Source organism: Corylus avellana, chromosome 2 (assembly GCF_965113065.1).
Source record: "Corylus avellana chromosome 2, dhCorAvel1.hap1.2, whole genome shotgun sequence".
In the NCBI taxonomy this organism is placed as follows: domain Eukaryota; kingdom Viridiplantae; phylum Streptophyta; class Magnoliopsida; order Fagales; family Betulaceae; genus Corylus; species Corylus avellana.
This window is the reverse complement of record NC_142491.1, coordinates 4,092,264-4,110,397: the sequence shown is the minus strand read 5'-3', so window position 1 is coordinate 4,110,397 and position 18,134 is coordinate 4,092,264. Positions and strand designations below refer to the sequence as shown.

Below are 18,134 nucleotides of genomic sequence, written 5' to 3'. Positions count from 1 at the left end.
TTTCGTACTATTCTATTATTCTCCTGGCAATTGATGCACTATGCAGCTCACACCTTCTCCATATAGATATAATTTTTTTTTTTTTTTTCAAAAAAATTAAAATAATAAAATAATAATAATAAAAAAAATCACGGCCGGCGTGCTTCACTGTTGAAGCACGCCGGGCTTGCTCAATATCTTTACCCCTATATATGTGGTGCATCATTATTATATCTCAGAATATTAATTAAAGGAGGAAATTTATTATTTTTTATTGAATAAATGTTAATTTAACAAGATAATAAAGTTAAATGACACGTCAAAATGAGTATATTAAACATATTTCCTTTTTTTTCTAGAAAAGAAAGGGCAGTCGAAGTAGACCAATTGTAATTATTTTATCTAAACGTGACAATAGTAGCACTTGTCCGCTAAGAGCAGTACAAAAGGAGCTTAGATGGTAAAAATCGCGGGCACTTCCTTAAATCCAATTAAACTATAATTTGACTTAATAGCATCAAAACATCAATTGGATCCAAAGCAACTAAAACTAAGAAGATTAATAATTTCAATTTTCAACTTTAATCCTGTAACATGCCCAACCACTTAAAAAAATTTCTTGAGGTCACTAGACCACCACAACTAATATATAGTAAGTATTAAAATATTAATGATTGACATGTTTGTATATTATATATGAGCTAAAAAAACAAAGTGTATTTTTTCAATATATATATATATATATATATATATAAATATATCACGTGGAAAAGAATTAGCCAACGGTACGTCAAGTTTCTTCTCTTGTTTTGGATTTTTCTTTTCTTCAGAATATGTAAGGCCTTGTTTGGCAACTCATTTCTCTCCCCTTCTGTTATTGGTCATGCACAATTTTCTTGAAAAATTAAGATAAAAATATTTCAACTATTTTTTATTTTTTATGTTACACAATTTATTTTTTATTGCTATTCAATATTTTTTTACTACAATAATAAAGACAGCCATTTGTACCTAACCCTAGAGACAATGGCCTTACGTACAATGATGCATGGAAAGGCAATTATTAAATTATATATTGTACGTTAAAGACACATGGGAGGACTCTCTCTAGTCGGTCTCACCCATTCGAGAAAGAGGGGCCGGGGGCAAAGATGCCAGCTCTGTCTGCTTTTCCACTGAAAAAGAGGTCTTTAAATAATTTGGCATGTCGATGTAGACGAATGCACGCAGATAACGTGGATCGATCATTTCCAAATTATTTATAGACATGAATGATACGTATTCAGTGGGGTCAAGTTCATAGATTTCATCTTTGTCTCTTAAAAAAAAAACAAAAAAGGAGGTGTTTCACATGTTCAGAAGAAAGAAGGTGTTTCGCATGTTTAAAAGGCACATGTAATTTTTATAGATTTGATTTTTCAATCTAATTTGAAGAAAAATTCAGTCTATTTTTTATTGTGTATTTATTTAAGGCATCTTTAAAGGTTAAGGATATTTTCCAATTCAAATGAAATTTAAAATATCAATTTTATGGTCGAAATTCAAAGTTGGTACATCTAACAGTATAAATAATTATATATTATTTAAATTTTTTAAAAGATGTGCTAACATTAGCTTCATATATACTATTTTATATGCAATTTATTATTATTTTTTAAAAAAAAAAAATGTCCACACACAAAAAGAGGAGAAAAAAATATTCCAACTAGTGATCTTCCGTTCATAAAAAATAATTTTAAGTCGATTGAGTTATCAATTGAAACGTTAGATACACAATTTCAAATCGTGATCTTGGAGAGAATCTTATTCTATCATTGCAACCATAAAGTTTACCTAAAGATGACAATTTTCATTGATAAATTAATTGGTATGATGCAGAGGGATCAATAGGAAGATTAAACAATATTATCTCATCAATATTTTGGCAGACTCGAGAGGGGCTTCGTTCTTTCTAGTCCACAGATCTATACAGAACTTTAAGTACTGAGACCCCACAACCATCAAAGAGGATGGCCTATTAATTTGTTGTAATAATTCATCGACAGTTCAAACATATATATATATATATATATATATATATATATATATATTATCATGTTTCTCTCCTTTTCTTTTATTCTTTTTCAAATCTCTAATAATCAATCTAGATAGGCCCAGCTTTCTGCCAAATTTCAGTGTGGACTGATAAAGATAACAAGCTGCACGTGATAAGTGTCATACAAATTCAGAACACCATGACGCATCTACAGATCACTCCCATATATATATATATATATATATATATATATATATATATATATGGATTATGGACCCATATCATGTGCATGTATCAGAATACAAAAGATGCAAGAAAAGTAAAATCTGTCATTTTCAAATATTTAAATTGTCTATACATACTGTTTCATTTTATTTTTCAGCTTAATTCATTAATTCTGATGTTTATTTTATATGTTTCGTTGGATTTAGAAACTTCTTGAACCACTTGGCTGAGTTTTTAGGGTATCTTTTTAACCCGTCCTCATAATCTACATGCACCATCCCAAACCGAACGGTGTATCCATCGCCCCATTCGAAGTTATCCAATAATGACCATGCAAAGTATCCCTTCACATTCACTCCATTCCTGTCAAAATCCAAAGAATATTCAATCCTATAAGAATCATTTGTATTAAGTAATGTTACGTACTCTTTGCACCCATTTCACAGCCGTTGACGACATGTGACGTTCTTTTAAGTCACTTAAAAAAAGTAAAAGAAGAAAAAAAATTACTTAAAATACATCATGTCAACTTGTATGAAATAGGTGTAAAGGGTAGTACCTAATATTACTACTACATTTAAATAACTAGATTGATTTGAAAAAAATTCTTCCGACATAATTTAAAGAAAAGTTTGTATCTAAAATAATACTCACATTATGGCACTTTGAACAAATGAAAGATGGGTATTGTAGTAGTCAATTCTCATGTTGTCTTCAAGAGAGACTTTACCATTACTAAGCTCATCGACTCCTACAAAACAATTGCATAATATAATGTATTAGTAAGGATTTAATTAGGATGGAGTAGATGATCCAATTAATTAATTTGATGCAGAATTTACCGTTTTCAGTTATGTAGATGGCTGGGTTGTTGAATTTATTTTTGGTGTAGAGCAAAAGATCTTGAATTCCTTGTGGATACATAAAAAGCCAATCCGAAGCAGCCTGCAAAATCATTCAGAATATCTAATTAAAGGGTTAAAAAAATTGGTGTATGTTAATTAATCACTAGTTAATTAAATAAAGCGTAATTTAACATTTTTTCTATATGTTCTACTGTATATTATCATCATCTACCATCTAATCCTCATTGTGATTCCATGCAAATATAGAATATACATAAGAATTAACTTCTGGAAGAAACAAAAAATAAGAATACCTTTGGACCGATGGGAATCCCATTTCGCTCACCTGACGCAATGGATCGATTACATAGAAGAAGTTTGTGGGGATTAAATATTTAGGAAAATTGATGAATATTCAAAAAAACCATTAGAATAATTACTAACTTGTAAATCTTAGGCATGAATCTGTGAGGTAGCTAAGCTGTTGAGTTTGGCAAGGAGCATCTGAAGCGTAATTTGCAGTGTAGTAGTTTATCCCAATGAAATCAAAAGATCCTTTAACCATTGAAGATTGCTCCCTCGAAAATTGTGGCAGACGTTCTCCTATATGGGTAACCATTTCTGCTGGGTAGGATCCAGATTTTAGAGGTTCCATAAACCTATAAATATTATGGAACATCTCAAATTAGCTATGTGCTCAAAGTTATTGAAAAGTAATTAACAAGTTTGATTTTGATCGATTGATCGAGACTCCGTGTTAATGTAATGCCTTAATTTTATGGAAGGATAAATTTCACTTATTCTCTCGAACTGCATGTTATGGCTTTTACAATGTCGTCTTAAAAGTTCAAATGTTTACAATGTGATTGTTTCATGTGTCATCACAATTAAAGAAGCGAAAATTACCAAAATAGCTTGTTTAGAAAGAAAAAAAAGTGCAATACGCCCAGGAATAAAAGGGGCATTTTACTAGTTAGCTATTTGAGTTAACGAAAAATCCTAACGGTAGAAGTGATTGAAAGGAGCTGATACATCAAACATCTATATATATCATAAACTTTAGAACTTTGAAGGCGTTGTTACACAAGTCACAAACCATAAGCTATGATAGTTCGAAGGAGTAAGTGAAGTTTCCCTTTATGTATTTGAGTCTAATTAATTTATATCTAAATCTTATTACTACTTCCTGATATATATATATATATATTTTACTGTTATGACATCTTCGTTCAAAAGTTGAGACAAATCTAAAAGGACGTACTTCAATCTGGGAGAAATGCTTAATTACCAGCCATAGCTGAAAGCAAGTCCTCGAGATGCTGCATCATTGTCTGCAGTTGACCGGGTTAATGGCACGATCCATGGTGAATTTAGTGCAATCCCAATTTCTCCCTTCTGAGATGGCTACATAAATAATCATATATTCTTAATTTGGACTTTTCAGCTATACGATATTCATATTCCTGTAAGGATCCTTGGAATTCTCTGCTCGAATTTCATAAAATCCGGGCATGGCATATGATGGGTCGGGGTTCAGGTGTCCCAAGAAACTTAGGGTACGAGGCTCACATGCAAAAAGCACTTGGGCTCCGCACCCCTTAATTTCTTTTCCCGAATTTTGTAAAATTTAGGTAGAGAATTTCAGATGATCCCGATCATTCAAAATCACATTGATGATTGAAATCATGCTCTCATCTCCTGATCTTAATTTAATTAGACCCTTCAATTTTATAAATAAGTGGAAGATCATCATACTGAATATTTCTGGTTGAATATGGTCTAGCTCATGATCATAAATTAACAACATGAAAGAACCTGGTATTTGTCCCTATAGACGTTGACGGCAGCTGCATGAGCAAGAATCTGGTGGTGTGCAACCACATAGGGTTCAGTCCCCGAATCACCCCCAGCGCAGCTTAAGGGCAACCACTTTGAGCACCTGCCTGGTGGAAATGAACCATATGCATACCCCAAGCTAGTGAAGGTGAGTGGCTCATTTAAGGTGATCCAATGCTTCACTCTATCACCAAATTCTCTGTAGCATAGCTCAGCATATTCTATGAAGTCATTCCTGTTTATAGAGTTAAATCACATATTTGGTTTAAGTCGTATGGTTGAGAGTGAATTCAGATCTCCTACGATTATCACATATATATTAACCTTTTCACATTTGTTGCCCCGAATTATTAGTTAACAATTCGGACAACAAGATTGTTGGAAACCGAGCTGCGAGGAGGACATATATATATATAATCATTACTTACACAATTTGGGGATTCAAAAAACCTCCATAGGCATCATCAAGTGCTTGTGGAAGGTCCCAGTGGAAAAGAGTCACAAATGGCTTCAGTCCTGTAGGAGATAATTCAAGAAATATTTATTTGGAGAGCGAGAGAAAGAGAGAGTTGGGTTCTGACCATTGGATAGAAGCTCATTTATGAGATTGTTGTAATATGTAATGCCTTCAGGGTTCACTCCCCCACTCAATTTTCCACCTGAATGTATAAGATAGAACTTGAAATAATTGATATATATATACTAGCTAGTACTGTTGTATGAAATCACTAAATAAGGTAGCAATTCGGATTTATAGGTCAAATTGGTGTATATAATTATATTGACCCAACTACGATCCATTTAATTAACCATGTAAAAAAAAAAAGTATGTTTTAATCATTAGCTTACTGGGTAGTAGCCTGGACCAAGAGATAGAAAATCTGTAAGCATCAAATCCGATGTCCTTCATTATACCCACATCTTCCTGGCAAATTACTCAATTTATTATCAACCCACCCACATCTTCGAATATTGCTTTACGTATAATGAAATAAGTGGTATATATATATACCACTTATTTCATTATATATAAAGGTCATGCACACAAAATCTAATTAAACATTGCTTTATATATAAATAAATAAATAATACCTTGTAACGATGATATGAATCATCGGCAAGCATCCCACTAGTATGGTCCTTTATCTTATCTGCAAAATTACCACCAATTAATTTCCTCAAATTGTAATGTTTACGTACGCAACTAAAGCTATTGGATTGATTGAAAAGATAATTTGTTCTAGTAAAAGCATTAATTTCATCTAGAATTTATGGCTTCAAGACTCTTTTTTTATAATAATAATAATAATAAATTTTTTGGGGGGTCATGATGATCAATACAATAAAGAAAAGAAAACGATAATCATTATAACTAAAACAGAACTTCTCCATTACGTATGGGAGTCATTTTATGGTCAAGATTAGATTTCATAAATTTAACGGTGTATATACTCCATGTTGAATATATTGTCATGTCATTTAAAATTTTAAATAATATGATATCATGTACACCATTAGATAGAATAAAACTACATCTTGAATATATTGTCTTTTCAAGTGAAATTGAGAATTTGAGAGGATGGCTGGTCGTTGAAAATCTCAATTAATTGATATATCATTAATTTATGTTAAGAGTCAATGAATTTTTGAGTTTCTATTTAGGACTTGTTATTGTGCAAGTGCACCTACTTCTCTTTCTCAAAGCAATGATCTTTACAAGGCGTTGAACACCAAAAGAAAATGTAATCATATTCTTTTACGTACAACACAAACCATCCTCTGGAATTGAATTGTTCACCTACATTAGAAAGTTTCAGAAAATTTTTGCTTTTGCACAGTTTGAATTGAAGTAGTTGAGGATAGTCATGAATGACCACGTACCAACCTCCGAAGAAAAAATCACACAATACACTACACTTATTTCCTAACACATATGCAAACACACAAATATGGACGCGGCGGATTCTATGTAATAGGACAGGCCTATCTGAAATATGGCTTGAGCTATCTAAACATCTGTGGGTTCAGACAAACTCTTATATGAGACTGTCTTATTGCATAGGATCTAAATTCCACAAAGACGTACCTGGGTATCTCTGAGTGAAAGTGTCCCATATACTTGGTCCTCTACCACCTTCATTTGCTGCGCCTTCATACTGCACAGTAAAAAACAAAATCGAATTTAAAAAACCCAGTTGTGTCATTGGCTTTGAGCATTCATTAAAGCTAGCTTAATTACGTAAATCCAAAAACAAACCTGGTAAGAGGATGAAGCTGTGCCAAATAGGAATCCCGCTGGAAAACTGCTACGATTAACATAATTGGGAGTGGCAACGCCACCGGAAGCCACCAGCTGGACAAAGAGAAAGAGAATGAGAGGGCCTCTAATCACCATGGTTGATTGCTTTTGATTCTCATGCAAGCTATCCCCCTTCTTAATATACCTTTATTATATAGGCTAGGAAAGCATATTAATATATAATGAATTACAAGATTTGTTAAATACCCCTAATGCCGTCATGCTTTGAGAACTCTTTGCACTTTGTTAGGGTATTTTTGGTACTCAAGATTACATTTCATGTATAAGAGACGTGTAGATTCGGCCAGGCACATCATGTAATGGACAACTATAATTAAAGGCTTTAAAGCCGAGAAAATCTATACATCACCTTTGTATCAGCCAACCTTTTACTACAAAAACCATAATTTTATGAGTAATGCTACAAATCTCTCTTACGTCACTCTTCTGTCCATCCAACATTAATAGCGTGGCTTTTAAAATTACCATTGAGTTTGTAATTGATCATTATTTAACTTTAATAAAATGATAATTTTAAAAGCCACATCATTTTTAGAGGGGCACAAGAGAGACTTTTAAAATTACTCTAATTTTATTGCAAGACCGTCAATTTTAAAGTGTATTTATATACCGTCACTTAAAAAAAAAAAAAAAAAAAAGTGGTTAACCTCCTACCTTTTATTAAAAGGCATGAAAACTCTAATACTCCTTATTCTTATAGTATATACCGATCTTGAAGTGCACCTTAAAGCTGATGTGGTATGGTATTGGTCCCCGTAACATGTGGTGCATGAAAATGATTTTTTTTTTTTGGTGGGAAAATCACGTCACATCAGCTTTGGGTGATACAAGAGTAATGCATAACATTACTTTACAAAACATGACATAGCAAAACTGTTGTTATAACACCTAGTCTCATATTGAGAAGATGAGTGTTAATTCATATAAAGTGATAAATGAATTATAAACGAGTTTATGATTATTAAGTCTCACATTATCACTTAACTAGTCATTTTAAAGTAATAATGCAAAAGTTACTCATTACGGTTGTGACATACATATAATTGTAAGGTCTAGCTATTAGGAAAATGGTAATTAATGAGGCCACATAATATGCATTTTTGCATCATGCCATGCGAATTTCCCTTTTGTCGAAGTAAAAGTTCTACAATGTGGGCTTCTTTTGGAGACGCACGTACGGCATCTATTTTTAAACTAATTTTTTTTATGATGCATACCTTTTGTAAGCTTCAAGTGGTAGTGTTTAATCCTTCTTAATCTACCTTTAATCCTTTGATTTATGTTACGGTTAGGATTTTGTTTTGTTGCAATTTACGGCGCACATGATATCATGTCATTTAAATATTGTTACAACATGTATATTTACCATGTTTCATCGTCTATATTTTATTTCATTGTATTTAACAGTATATATAATGTCACATCATTTAAAAATATTAATAGTGTAGCAACATTATTCATCATGTGGTAATATATACATCATCTGTGAAATTTAATATGAACTATGAAATGATTCCTCTCAATTTCAGGTGAAATTGAGAGTACACTGACCTAGACAATGGAATTCCTAAAATAACTAACCCCTAAAAATTATTTTTCAAAAAAAACCACTCTTTTTATTTTTTTACATCCAAACATTGAAAATTAATGTAGTGGCGGGCACCAAGAGGTGGATTAAAACAGCAAGTACGCTAGCGTGGTGGATTAAAAGAAATTTCTTAGTTTATTATAATATCAAAACATGTATAAAATATGAATTTATTCTATATATTCCATTTAAAAAGGACATCTTTCTGTCTAGATTTTTTTTTTCCCTCAATCGGCTGTGTACAAGGTCAATAAATAAGATGAACCATTATTATTATTATTATTAAAAATTCCACAAGATGAAGTGATGAACCATTATATGGATTAAATAATAAAATTTTAAAATAATAATAATAATAAATAAATAAATAAAAAATAAAGAAGATGAATAGATAGAGATCGAGCTGGACAATTTCAAGGGGCCTCCAATTAATTGAAAATTAAAATTTTTGTTAACTAATAATTCTTAAGCATACAGCTATATGGACCATTGAAAGAACTAGCTCCAGAATAAAATGAGAAATAAACTCAAGCCACTTTGGCGATATTATTGGAGCAATTAATTAAACTATGCCTTTCTTGTATATAGTGGGTTAATTAATTAAGAAACTAGAACAAGAAATTTGGAAAGGACAAACTTAAATTTATAATAGTGGTCGATCGAGGACACTAAAGGTTTTTTTTGTAAATTACTTGTGGCTTCAACTATACAAGAAAAGAGCAAAGCTATAATCTTGAAAATGGAAAAGGTAACAAACGATATAAAATAATGCTAATAAAAATATTTTTAAAAATAAAACATTCAATCAATTTTTAGATCAACATGTGGCACGACCTCCGAAAGGAATGGAATTCAAAATAATAGTATTTTATAATTTTTTTTTTTTTTAATGTTGGTTTAATTCGATACACACAACCGTTACTATAGGACAGAAATTAACAGTTGTTTGAATTTAATGAATTTATTTATAATTTTTCTTTTCTTTATTATTTATATTTGTTGCTATTATTTTCTAATTAAGATGTTTTTGCAAAAACAAAAATTATATTGAAAACCTACGCATATCCCAGATTATAGGCTAGTTCAAAATAATAGTATATTGATGATGAATAATATAATTGTTAGGTAATTAAGGCTTAATCTATTTGTTTATTTTCATAAATTACTAATGTTTATCCACAATATTGCTCGGATCCATCCATTGCTAATAATGAAAGAGTTAAGAAAACACTCGCAAATATTGTCACTCCATGTGGACGAATTAAACTCTCAAAAGACAATTAGTAAACCCAAGCATATATTAATGTCAAGTTCTGCTTAGTGCACTTGACAAATACAGTATTCTAGACCTTTCTGAGCCCCATATGGACGATTTGTAATTAAACTGTGTTAAATTATCACTTATCTCAAAAATTTAAACTGATAGAAAATTAAGAATATAATTATTTAATTAATATTCTAACATTTTTTAACGTGTAAGCTCAAACACTTTCTTAATAAGTGAGGTCTAATACGTACAATATTTAATTGAAATTGAAAGCAAATTATATAGATCGCATGATTTAAAAGTCATGATCTTTGCTCTAGTACTATATTGATAAATCAACACCTATCTTGAAAACTTAAACTACTAAAAAATGATTGATTCAATTATTTAATTAATATTTTTTTAACCTACGAGAGAGCTCAAAGACACATATAAACAAAGGAAATGAGAAGTGTGTAATACAACCATATGGGAGCTTTAATTTAATTGTTCATATATACCTTACACCACATGAGTAAGTTGCATGCTAAGAATGTTTATTACAATTGTCAAACAACATTTGAAGAGCACCCCTTCTGTCTCTTTGTCTCTCTCATGCACACACACACACAAGCACGACATCCTAGAGGATGAAAATTCTGGATTAGGATTTGAATCTCTGCGTTGTCTTCTCAGGAACAATGGCTAAGAGACCATTTGTGGAGTTCCTTCTGCAGCTTATCAACTTCATCTTCTCCCTCTGTGGCCTAGGTGTACTGTTTTATGGGCTATTTTGTTTGATCAAGTGGAAACAGCAGGCTTCAGTGCAATCTGATCATCATGATGCTGACGAAGCAGAGTATGTGGCACCCAATCGACGATTGCTCGATATTGATCCATCGGAAGTGTTGTCTGATAGGCTTCCTACAGCTTGGTAAGTGGATTAAGTTTATGATATATAATAGCAGTCTTCTTTTTAGATCAAGATAATTAATATCTTTTCATTTTTTGATGGTTTTAATTGTATTTCTTTGTTAATGTATTTAACATGGTACTAGAACATTAATCATGAGTTCAAATATTGACTCCGCAATTCATCCCATTTCAGTTAAACATTTTCCACTCACCACGTCCTATTAGCTTAAGTGTTTTGGATAAGTAATGATTTGACATAGTATTAGAGTGTTAGACTTAAGATTTTGAGTTAAAGGTTGAACATTGATTTTGCAATTTATCTCTCATAAGCTTAAACTATTGAGATAGGTGGTGATTTAATAATTTCCGGCACTAAATGACTGAGAAGGAAAGAAAATTGAGGAATTAATGCGGGTCTGCAATTTTATACTCATCTCAATTCCATTCATCTCTTGACTTCAAACCTCTCTGAGTCCGTTTTGGGTCCTCCAAAGCAAATTGTCACCAGTAAAGTTATAAGAATAAGATTCATATCTCCCCATGTTGATGTACATCAGTAGCAATCACCATTTGGTCTCATTTCATATACCAACTGTACAGAAAGCAGCTTGATTTAGATGAGTGTAATGGGTAGATTTATGTAGATTATGTGAACTTTTTACAAAATGATTCTACACTACTGTCCAATTGTGTGTGTAATATATGTATGTATGCAAGTATGTATGTAGATAACACTTGATGGATGTATATATTCATGTGCATCATACTGTTAAAACAACCCCATAAGATATTAGATATATTACAACTCTGGTGCTGATATCATGTTCATCATCTTTATGCAAATTTTGCAGGTTTATACACCTTCTGATCACAATTGGTGCAATCCTCTTCATCATTTCCTGTTTTGGATATGTAGGAACAGCATGAAGGAGTCCTTCTTGTTTAATATCTGTATCCTCAACTTACTTCACCTTTTAATTCTTTTCCTTCTTTGTTTGTTCATTTCATATCTTCTTAATTTGCATGCTTCTGCGTAAATTAAGACACTAATTAAGTCCTTAATTAGGAAATTATTAGTACTCTGTATTCTTGGTGGCACTTGTCCTTGCAGAATTAGCAGTTGCAGCTTTCATGATCATTGATCACAGCTGGAACAAGGTGATGATTTTACACTGCTTTTTGTTGCTCCCTGCTTTTACCAAGAACAATTTTGGTCTCTAGTTTGTCTTTCTTCCTGATTGAATGACAATCCTGGTTACATAAGTTTTACACAAACATGCCATTCTGAACCAGTTTTCTTTTTCACTAAAGATTTAAGCTTGGCATTACCATTGCAAAGTTATGTTTTGACACGACCAATAATACATACATTTCATGGGGTAAATACATTTAACCCCGTCAAAGTCCCACCACTTTTGCATTTTAGCTTTCAAAGTTCGAAAAGTGACATTCAATCCTTATAAACTACCAAACTGTGACAAGTTGACCCCTCTGTTAATTTTTTTTCTGTCTTATTGTACAGAATGTCAGTCACGTGCGACTTTTGACCACCTGAACTCCCACAAAGGCCCTCAAATTTAAGGTGTTGACTAAAAACAAAAAACAAAAAAAAAAACCCCCAAGAGGATCGACCTAGCCTAGATATATTTTTTGCTTGTTGTGTAGTTTTCTTGTGGCATAGAATGGGTAAACAATTTCAGAAACTCCTGCAGGTTGTGCCTGCAGATAGAAGTGGCAACTTTTACTCGGTCTACTACTTTTTGAACAAGAACTGGACAATCATGAGATGGATTGCTCTTGCGGTTCTTATCTTACAGGTAAATATATAATAAAAATTAAAAAAGAAAGAATATTTTCCATTTCTCTAAATTTATGTTGAAAATCTCTCAGGTTATTGCTCTACTACTAGCTTTGTATTTACGGTACGTGTTCAGCCGAGCCAAACATGTGAGCAGCGACGATGAGAGTGTTGACTATCCTCGAAAATTACAAGCATTTGTTGGGAGGAAGAGTAAGTAAGCCAGCAGCACACCCTCCAGCAGTGGCAAACAACAGATTACACCAACAAGAAAACTAGTTTACTTGCAGTTGGCAAACTTATCTATATATATACAATGTAAAAGTAATTGGAGCAAAGCTATTGATACCTTGACTCTAATGTCATTACTCTTAAAACTCCTAGGATCTTGATTAGGAGACGAGGTGGTTTTGTCTATGAAGTATGTGTTATAATATTAATTAAATGATTAAACTCATCATTTGTTTTGAATTTAAAGTTTTGGAATAAATTGTGATTTAATATAGTATTAAAGTAAAGGTATTGAGTTAGAACCTTATTTTTGTAATTCATTTCTCATTTTAATTAAATATTTCACATATTGAACCTTACTTATTGAGAGTGAGTTTGATCTCAAACGTGAAGAAAAATATTAAAATATTAATTAAATAATTAAATTCACTCTTTTCTATTAACTTAAGCTTTTAACTTTTAAGATAAAAATGTTGACATTTTTTATGAACCTCATCAACTCCTCTTCACACAAAAAAGAGGAGGAAAAAAAGAAAGGAGTAGAACATTAGAATGAAGTAGAGATAGAGTATACAAGAAAAACAACTAAACAAAATAGCGAGAGGTCGTACCCAAGTACATAAAGAGTATACAAGAAAAAACAACAAAACAAAAAAGGAAAAAAAGACTAACAAAATCATGCAAACCCTACAACAACTATTCGGAGTCATCTGTCCCAAGATGCATTCTTACTCGTTTTCACCAGCAATGAAGGAATCAGACTACAATCAAGAAGGCAGTGGTAGACCATTCAAAACTTGGTTCAGCTTATAACTAATGATGTTAAGGAGCTGTATTCTAGTGCTTCTGTCCTGTGTAGCTTATGCGCAAAACCCCACTTGGAACCACAAAAAGATTGGGAAATTGAAAAACCAAAGATTGTAGCTAGCCTCAACCAAAAAGCACCATTATCATTACAAGAGTGATGGAGATGCTATTCAAGATTGAGAAGCCTCCTTACACTTGATATGAATGAAAGCATGTTCTTCCCACTCAATCGTGCTCAGAAAAAAGATATCATCTCATGGCATACTTATAGCAACCAAAGCTCAATGCCAAAGCACAAACTAAAATCATAATCATCACCACAACTCTAGGTAGATGGCCCTTTTAGACTCCTCATCTTTTAGTTTTTCCTTCAGAAATGCTATTGCAATCAATTATTCAAGAATCTCTCCTTCCTCTAATTCCTCTGCTGAGAAAACTCCACGGACACCTGAGATATCTATTCTTTCTTCTACATCCACTTCCTCAGCAAACTCTCCTTCCAAATCAAGGAAGTCATCAGGATTAATGTCTGCCATTAGATCTGAGTATGCATCTATTAGGCCCTGATCAAAATCAAACTCCATCATTTCAGAAACTCCTGGTTCATTGGTATTGGAGCTGGAATGTGACATGTTGCCTGCTGCCGCTCTTGCCAACAAAGGCCTTTCTGATAAGTTATTTGTCGCTTTCTCAGACCTCCTGTTCCAGTGGGGGAATTGATGCATTGGACTTGAACTCAAATGCTTCATGAGATCACAAACACGAGGATCTGAAGAATTGTTGTCATCATCTATTTCCTCCTCCTTGAAGAGAACACCTTGTGGGCTTGGATTGCTTCCAGAATCTTTAAGCTCTGGTTTATGAGTAACTAGATTGGCTTCTTTAACGACTTCAGAATCATAGCTGTGTGAAGGGAGAAATACATATATTACAGGATACTCCAATATAACCATATTGGCTAATTGTTGCTTTATTGGGGCCTTTACGTCCAACTCACAGAAAGGTGACCCAGGACCCTGCAATACTCAAAAATATCAGATCACGCAGATTACAAATATTTGAAAGACTAATTAAGATGAACAAAACAAGTTATTATCAGGGGGAAAAGGGGTAAAAAAAAGTCTCAAGGGCCAAGTGCAATTGCAAGCATTCGATTCTTGAGTACTTTATGCAAAAAAAGTTGGAGATTAGGACTATATCCAAGCCCACCCCTCCATGAAACCCATTTAGGTGGGACCAGTACTGGATGATGAGTCTAATGACCCCTAAACTAGAAGATCAAACTGTCCAATACGATTCAAGACCAACAGAAACCCAACCATTAGCCATGATCTCCAAGCATAGTTCAACTTGACTTCAGTCAAGGGTGCTCGACTTTAAACCTTTTTTTTTTTTATAAGTCAAGGGGTGCTTGACTTTAAACTATAGTGCAAATGAGATGAGTGCACATATAAAACAGTGATAGAAAGTAGTGCCGCAGCCTTTTTAAGTAGAAGTAATTACTGGGCCATAAAGCAACAAATGTCTTTATCAGCCAGCATACTACGATCATCTATTATGCAACAACTACAATCAGTTCCTTCTTTTTATGTACAAAAAGCAGCCAATTCCAGAGTATCCCAAAAACTGACTAAAGCATGTAACATATGATCCCCAAGAGCTCTCCAAAGCGGTAGTGGAATGAAGCACACAGCAGAAGTGATACCAATGCCTAATAGACACAGATCAAGCAAGAAATAACAGACATTGTTTTTTCGATAGATAAATACAATTCATGCACCTATATGGGATTGACCTTGTGATCTCACTTTCCACTCCAATTTTATGGGGGAGGATATGCCATTTGGTCTAAAGACTGTTGGCATATCATACATAATTAGAGATGATGAATCACCTACAGGTTCAAACCTCCAGAATTTGTTCAAAGTATACATTAGACTATAACACCTTGATTTCTAAAATGAAACAAGTTAAGATTGACTCCCCTACGGATTACAAGGACACGAATACACATCACATGCAAGCCGGTCTCCAAGGAAAAATCCAATTTGCACCCAACCAAATTTCTCCTCCAAGTGACCTGTGATTGAAGGTCCTAAACTTTTTTTTGGATGAATGATTGAAGGTCCTAAACTTGACATGTAAAAGTGACATTTTGAACTGGTACTATACTGGCAAACTGTTTTCAGAGTTGAAAATTGCTATTTAGATGTCCAAGGTAAAGTATTCAACAACACCACCAGTAAAGAGAAAGAGAAAAACCTTAGGATATTTACGGATGAAAAACTTGAGACAATCAAGCTGTTCCTCACAGAATTGCCTTAGCGGATGATTCCATGGCCCAGGTTTTAGATGATTCTCAATAATGGAGTAGAGGTTCATATTTTCATTCACTCTGAAACAACATTAAATGCATCAGTTCTCCATCCAATTGACTCATGCATCAATTTTTTTTTTTTTTTTTAATTCTTTTTTTTTATGTTAACAGGTTTCTGTAAGAGGATAAGAATTGCTAAGAAATAATAGTTCTCCTTAGTATAAGAGTTCATAAGACAGCTCACCCGTGATCATGTAAAACGACATTTGTTGAGTGAAACCGCCACTCAATGGTCCACGAGATAGATTTCTTCCTGAAATTATCAATAATAGGAATTGTACAATCTAATCAAAAAACACCAACCGGCACAATACTAGAATCTCAGTTCATCTCCAATACCATTATGCAAAAAATACATAAGCATAAACACAAACATGCATATAAATCAATTAGACATTGCATATCTGAGCAATAAGATACCACATGGAAATCTACCAAAATTTCAGAACACATCACCAATATTTTCATCTAACTATAATTGATCATCCAATAAATCCACCATAAAGAGTTCCAAAATTTCTAATCTTAACCTTTTGTTGTATCGAGTTTGATTTTTCTCTCTTTTTGACATTCCATTAGGGAGCAATAGTAGTTTTGTCCTCCGACTTGCAGCAGCACTCCGAAGGCTGTTAAGGTGACATGGTAACTTAAAATGAGCATTCCCACACAACTTAGTTCTCACTCTCTGAGCAGATTCTGCAACCCTCTTCACTTCCTCAAGTAAATTATAATCTACACAGAATATTCAAAAACAGAAAAGTATTGGTATAAACATGTAAGAAATGTAGCAACCTTCATCAATCAAGTTATAACATACTCATTAAGAATTTAAGAAAATAACGAAGAAATATCTCAACCCGTTTAGGACAAAATAATGAGCTTCTCCAAGCAAATTATAAGCCACCCGTGAAAATTTATTCAAGCCTATGAAAAGGGTATTGAACCTGACACTAAAGGAGCAATAGGAGGAAATTTTATTTGAAGAAAACCACAGGTACTAAAATTTCTAACTCACATAAAGAGCATCACAATTTGATTAAAAAACACCATGTAGAAAACTTCCTCAAGGAAATTATAATCCATGAATAGGAGGGGGAAAAGTCCATAATTGCAGCATAGTTCCCAAAATTTCAAGAGAGAATACCAAATTTTCACAAGCTAATGGTGGCCTACTTGTATAGAACCCTATGAAACCGTGAATGGGTTATCGTTATTCTAAGCCAAATTAGCAAAATTTAATAGATAATTAGAGAAATTCCGAACCAGCAAACAAAAGGGTGTCTGAATTCAAAGAAAATACAGAATTTGAAAGAGGAAAGCACGCCTATTAGTATTCGCATAGAACACCATGAAAACGTGAAAAGGGTATTCATATTCGAAGCCAAAATAGCAAACTACCAAGGGGACTTGGAGAACTTGCAACCCAGCAAACAAAAGGGTCTCTGAATTCAAAGAAAAAGCAGAGAAATTGACAAAGAAAAGTACCAGAGACGAGCAGATTATCGTCGAACTGAGAGAGCGGGACAAACTGAGTTTGGTTCCTCTTTCCCGTACACCCAGCGCGTTGCTTGTGAGCTTTGACGCAAAGAAGGCTACAAGAGCGCACGGAGCAACCTGGGCACTTGTACTTTGATGGGTTCGCTTTGCACTCCTCGCACAAGGGTGCGTCTTTGGCGCTTGGGTTCGTCGGAGCTGGACCTTCTTGGCCCTCCATTTCAATACAAACACAGAGAAAGAGGGTGGGGTTTTAGTAGGGGACTAGGGTTTTATGATTGAAAGAGAGAGCCGTATAGCTGGTCATTGAGTCATTGTTTACAGTGAAAGAAACCAAAAGTACAAAGTTTTCGTAAAGATGCGCTTTATCTATCAGCGTGTTTGGTGAACCGTTGATGTAAACAGCGGTTCTGTGAAAGACTACTTTCTAGACAGCAA

General features: G+C 33.4%; 2 protein-coding genes and 1 pseudogene across 2 annotated transcripts; 1 reads left to right on the top strand and 2 right to left on the bottom strand.

Moving 5' to 3' along the window:
- Nucleotides 1–2,418: 2,418 nt before the first annotated feature.
- Nucleotides 2,419–7,315, bottom strand: LOC132173775 (beta-glucosidase 12-like). Its single transcript, XM_059585379.2, has 13 exons — nt 7,178–7,315; nt 7,007–7,076; nt 6,013–6,071; nt 5,770–5,845; nt 5,502–5,579; nt 5,349–5,436; nt 4,900–5,155; nt 4,373–4,488; nt 3,529–3,743; nt 3,399–3,430; nt 3,082–3,184; nt 2,894–2,990; nt 2,419–2,602 (listed from the first exon to the last, which is right to left on the bottom strand). Exons 1-13 carry the CDS (start codon nt 7,313–7,315, stop codon nt 2,419–2,421), a joined length of 1,512 nt encoding a protein of 503 aa, XP_059441362.2.
- Nucleotides 7,316–10,775: 3,460 nt separating this feature from the next.
- LOC132173782 (tobamovirus multiplication protein 2A-like) lies at nt 10,776–13,008 on the top strand (annotated as a pseudogene).
- A 581-nt stretch (nt 13,009–13,589) lies between these two features.
- LOC132167270 (HIT-type Zinc finger family protein) lies at nt 13,590–18,084 on the bottom strand. The gene is made up of 5 exons (XM_059578183.2): nt 17,688–18,084; nt 16,733–16,934; nt 16,387–16,455; nt 16,088–16,220; nt 13,590–14,841 (listed from the first exon to the last, which is right to left on the bottom strand). The coding sequence occupies exons 1-5, from the start codon at nt 17,914–17,916 to the stop codon at nt 14,218–14,220; spliced, it is 1,257 nt and encodes a 418-aa protein (XP_059434166.2). The 5' UTR covers nt 17,917–18,084; the 3' UTR covers nt 13,590–14,217.
- Between the last annotated feature and the right edge of the window lie 50 nt (nt 18,085–18,134).

Bases quoted from the DNA above. Each gene is read 5' to 3' on its own strand.
- LOC132173775 (XM_059585379.2), bottom strand. From the start codon at position 7,315: ATGGTGATTAGAGGCCCTCTCATTCTCTTTCTCTTTGTCCAGCTGGTG. The intron at 4,489-4,899 runs GTTCTTTCATGT...TTATTTATGTAG, and splicing joins TCTATAGGGACAAATACCAG to CCATCTCAGAAGGGAGAAAT. The intron at 3,431-3,528 runs GTTAGTAATTAT...CCATTGCGTCAG, and splicing joins TTCATGCCTAAGATTTACAA to GTGAGCGAAATGGGATTCCC.
- LOC132167270 (XM_059578183.2), bottom strand. From the start codon at position 17,916: ATGGAGGGCCAAGAAGGTCCAGCTCCGACGAACCCAAGCGCCAAAGAC. The intron at 16,456-16,732 runs GTTAAGATTAGA...TGATAATTTCAG, and splicing joins CAAACTCGATACAACAAAAG to GAAGAAATCTATCTCGTGGA. The intron at 14,842-16,087 runs GTTTTTCTCTTT...TGAGTATTGCAG, and splicing joins TCATCCGTAAATATCCTAAG to GGTCCTGGGTCACCTTTCTG.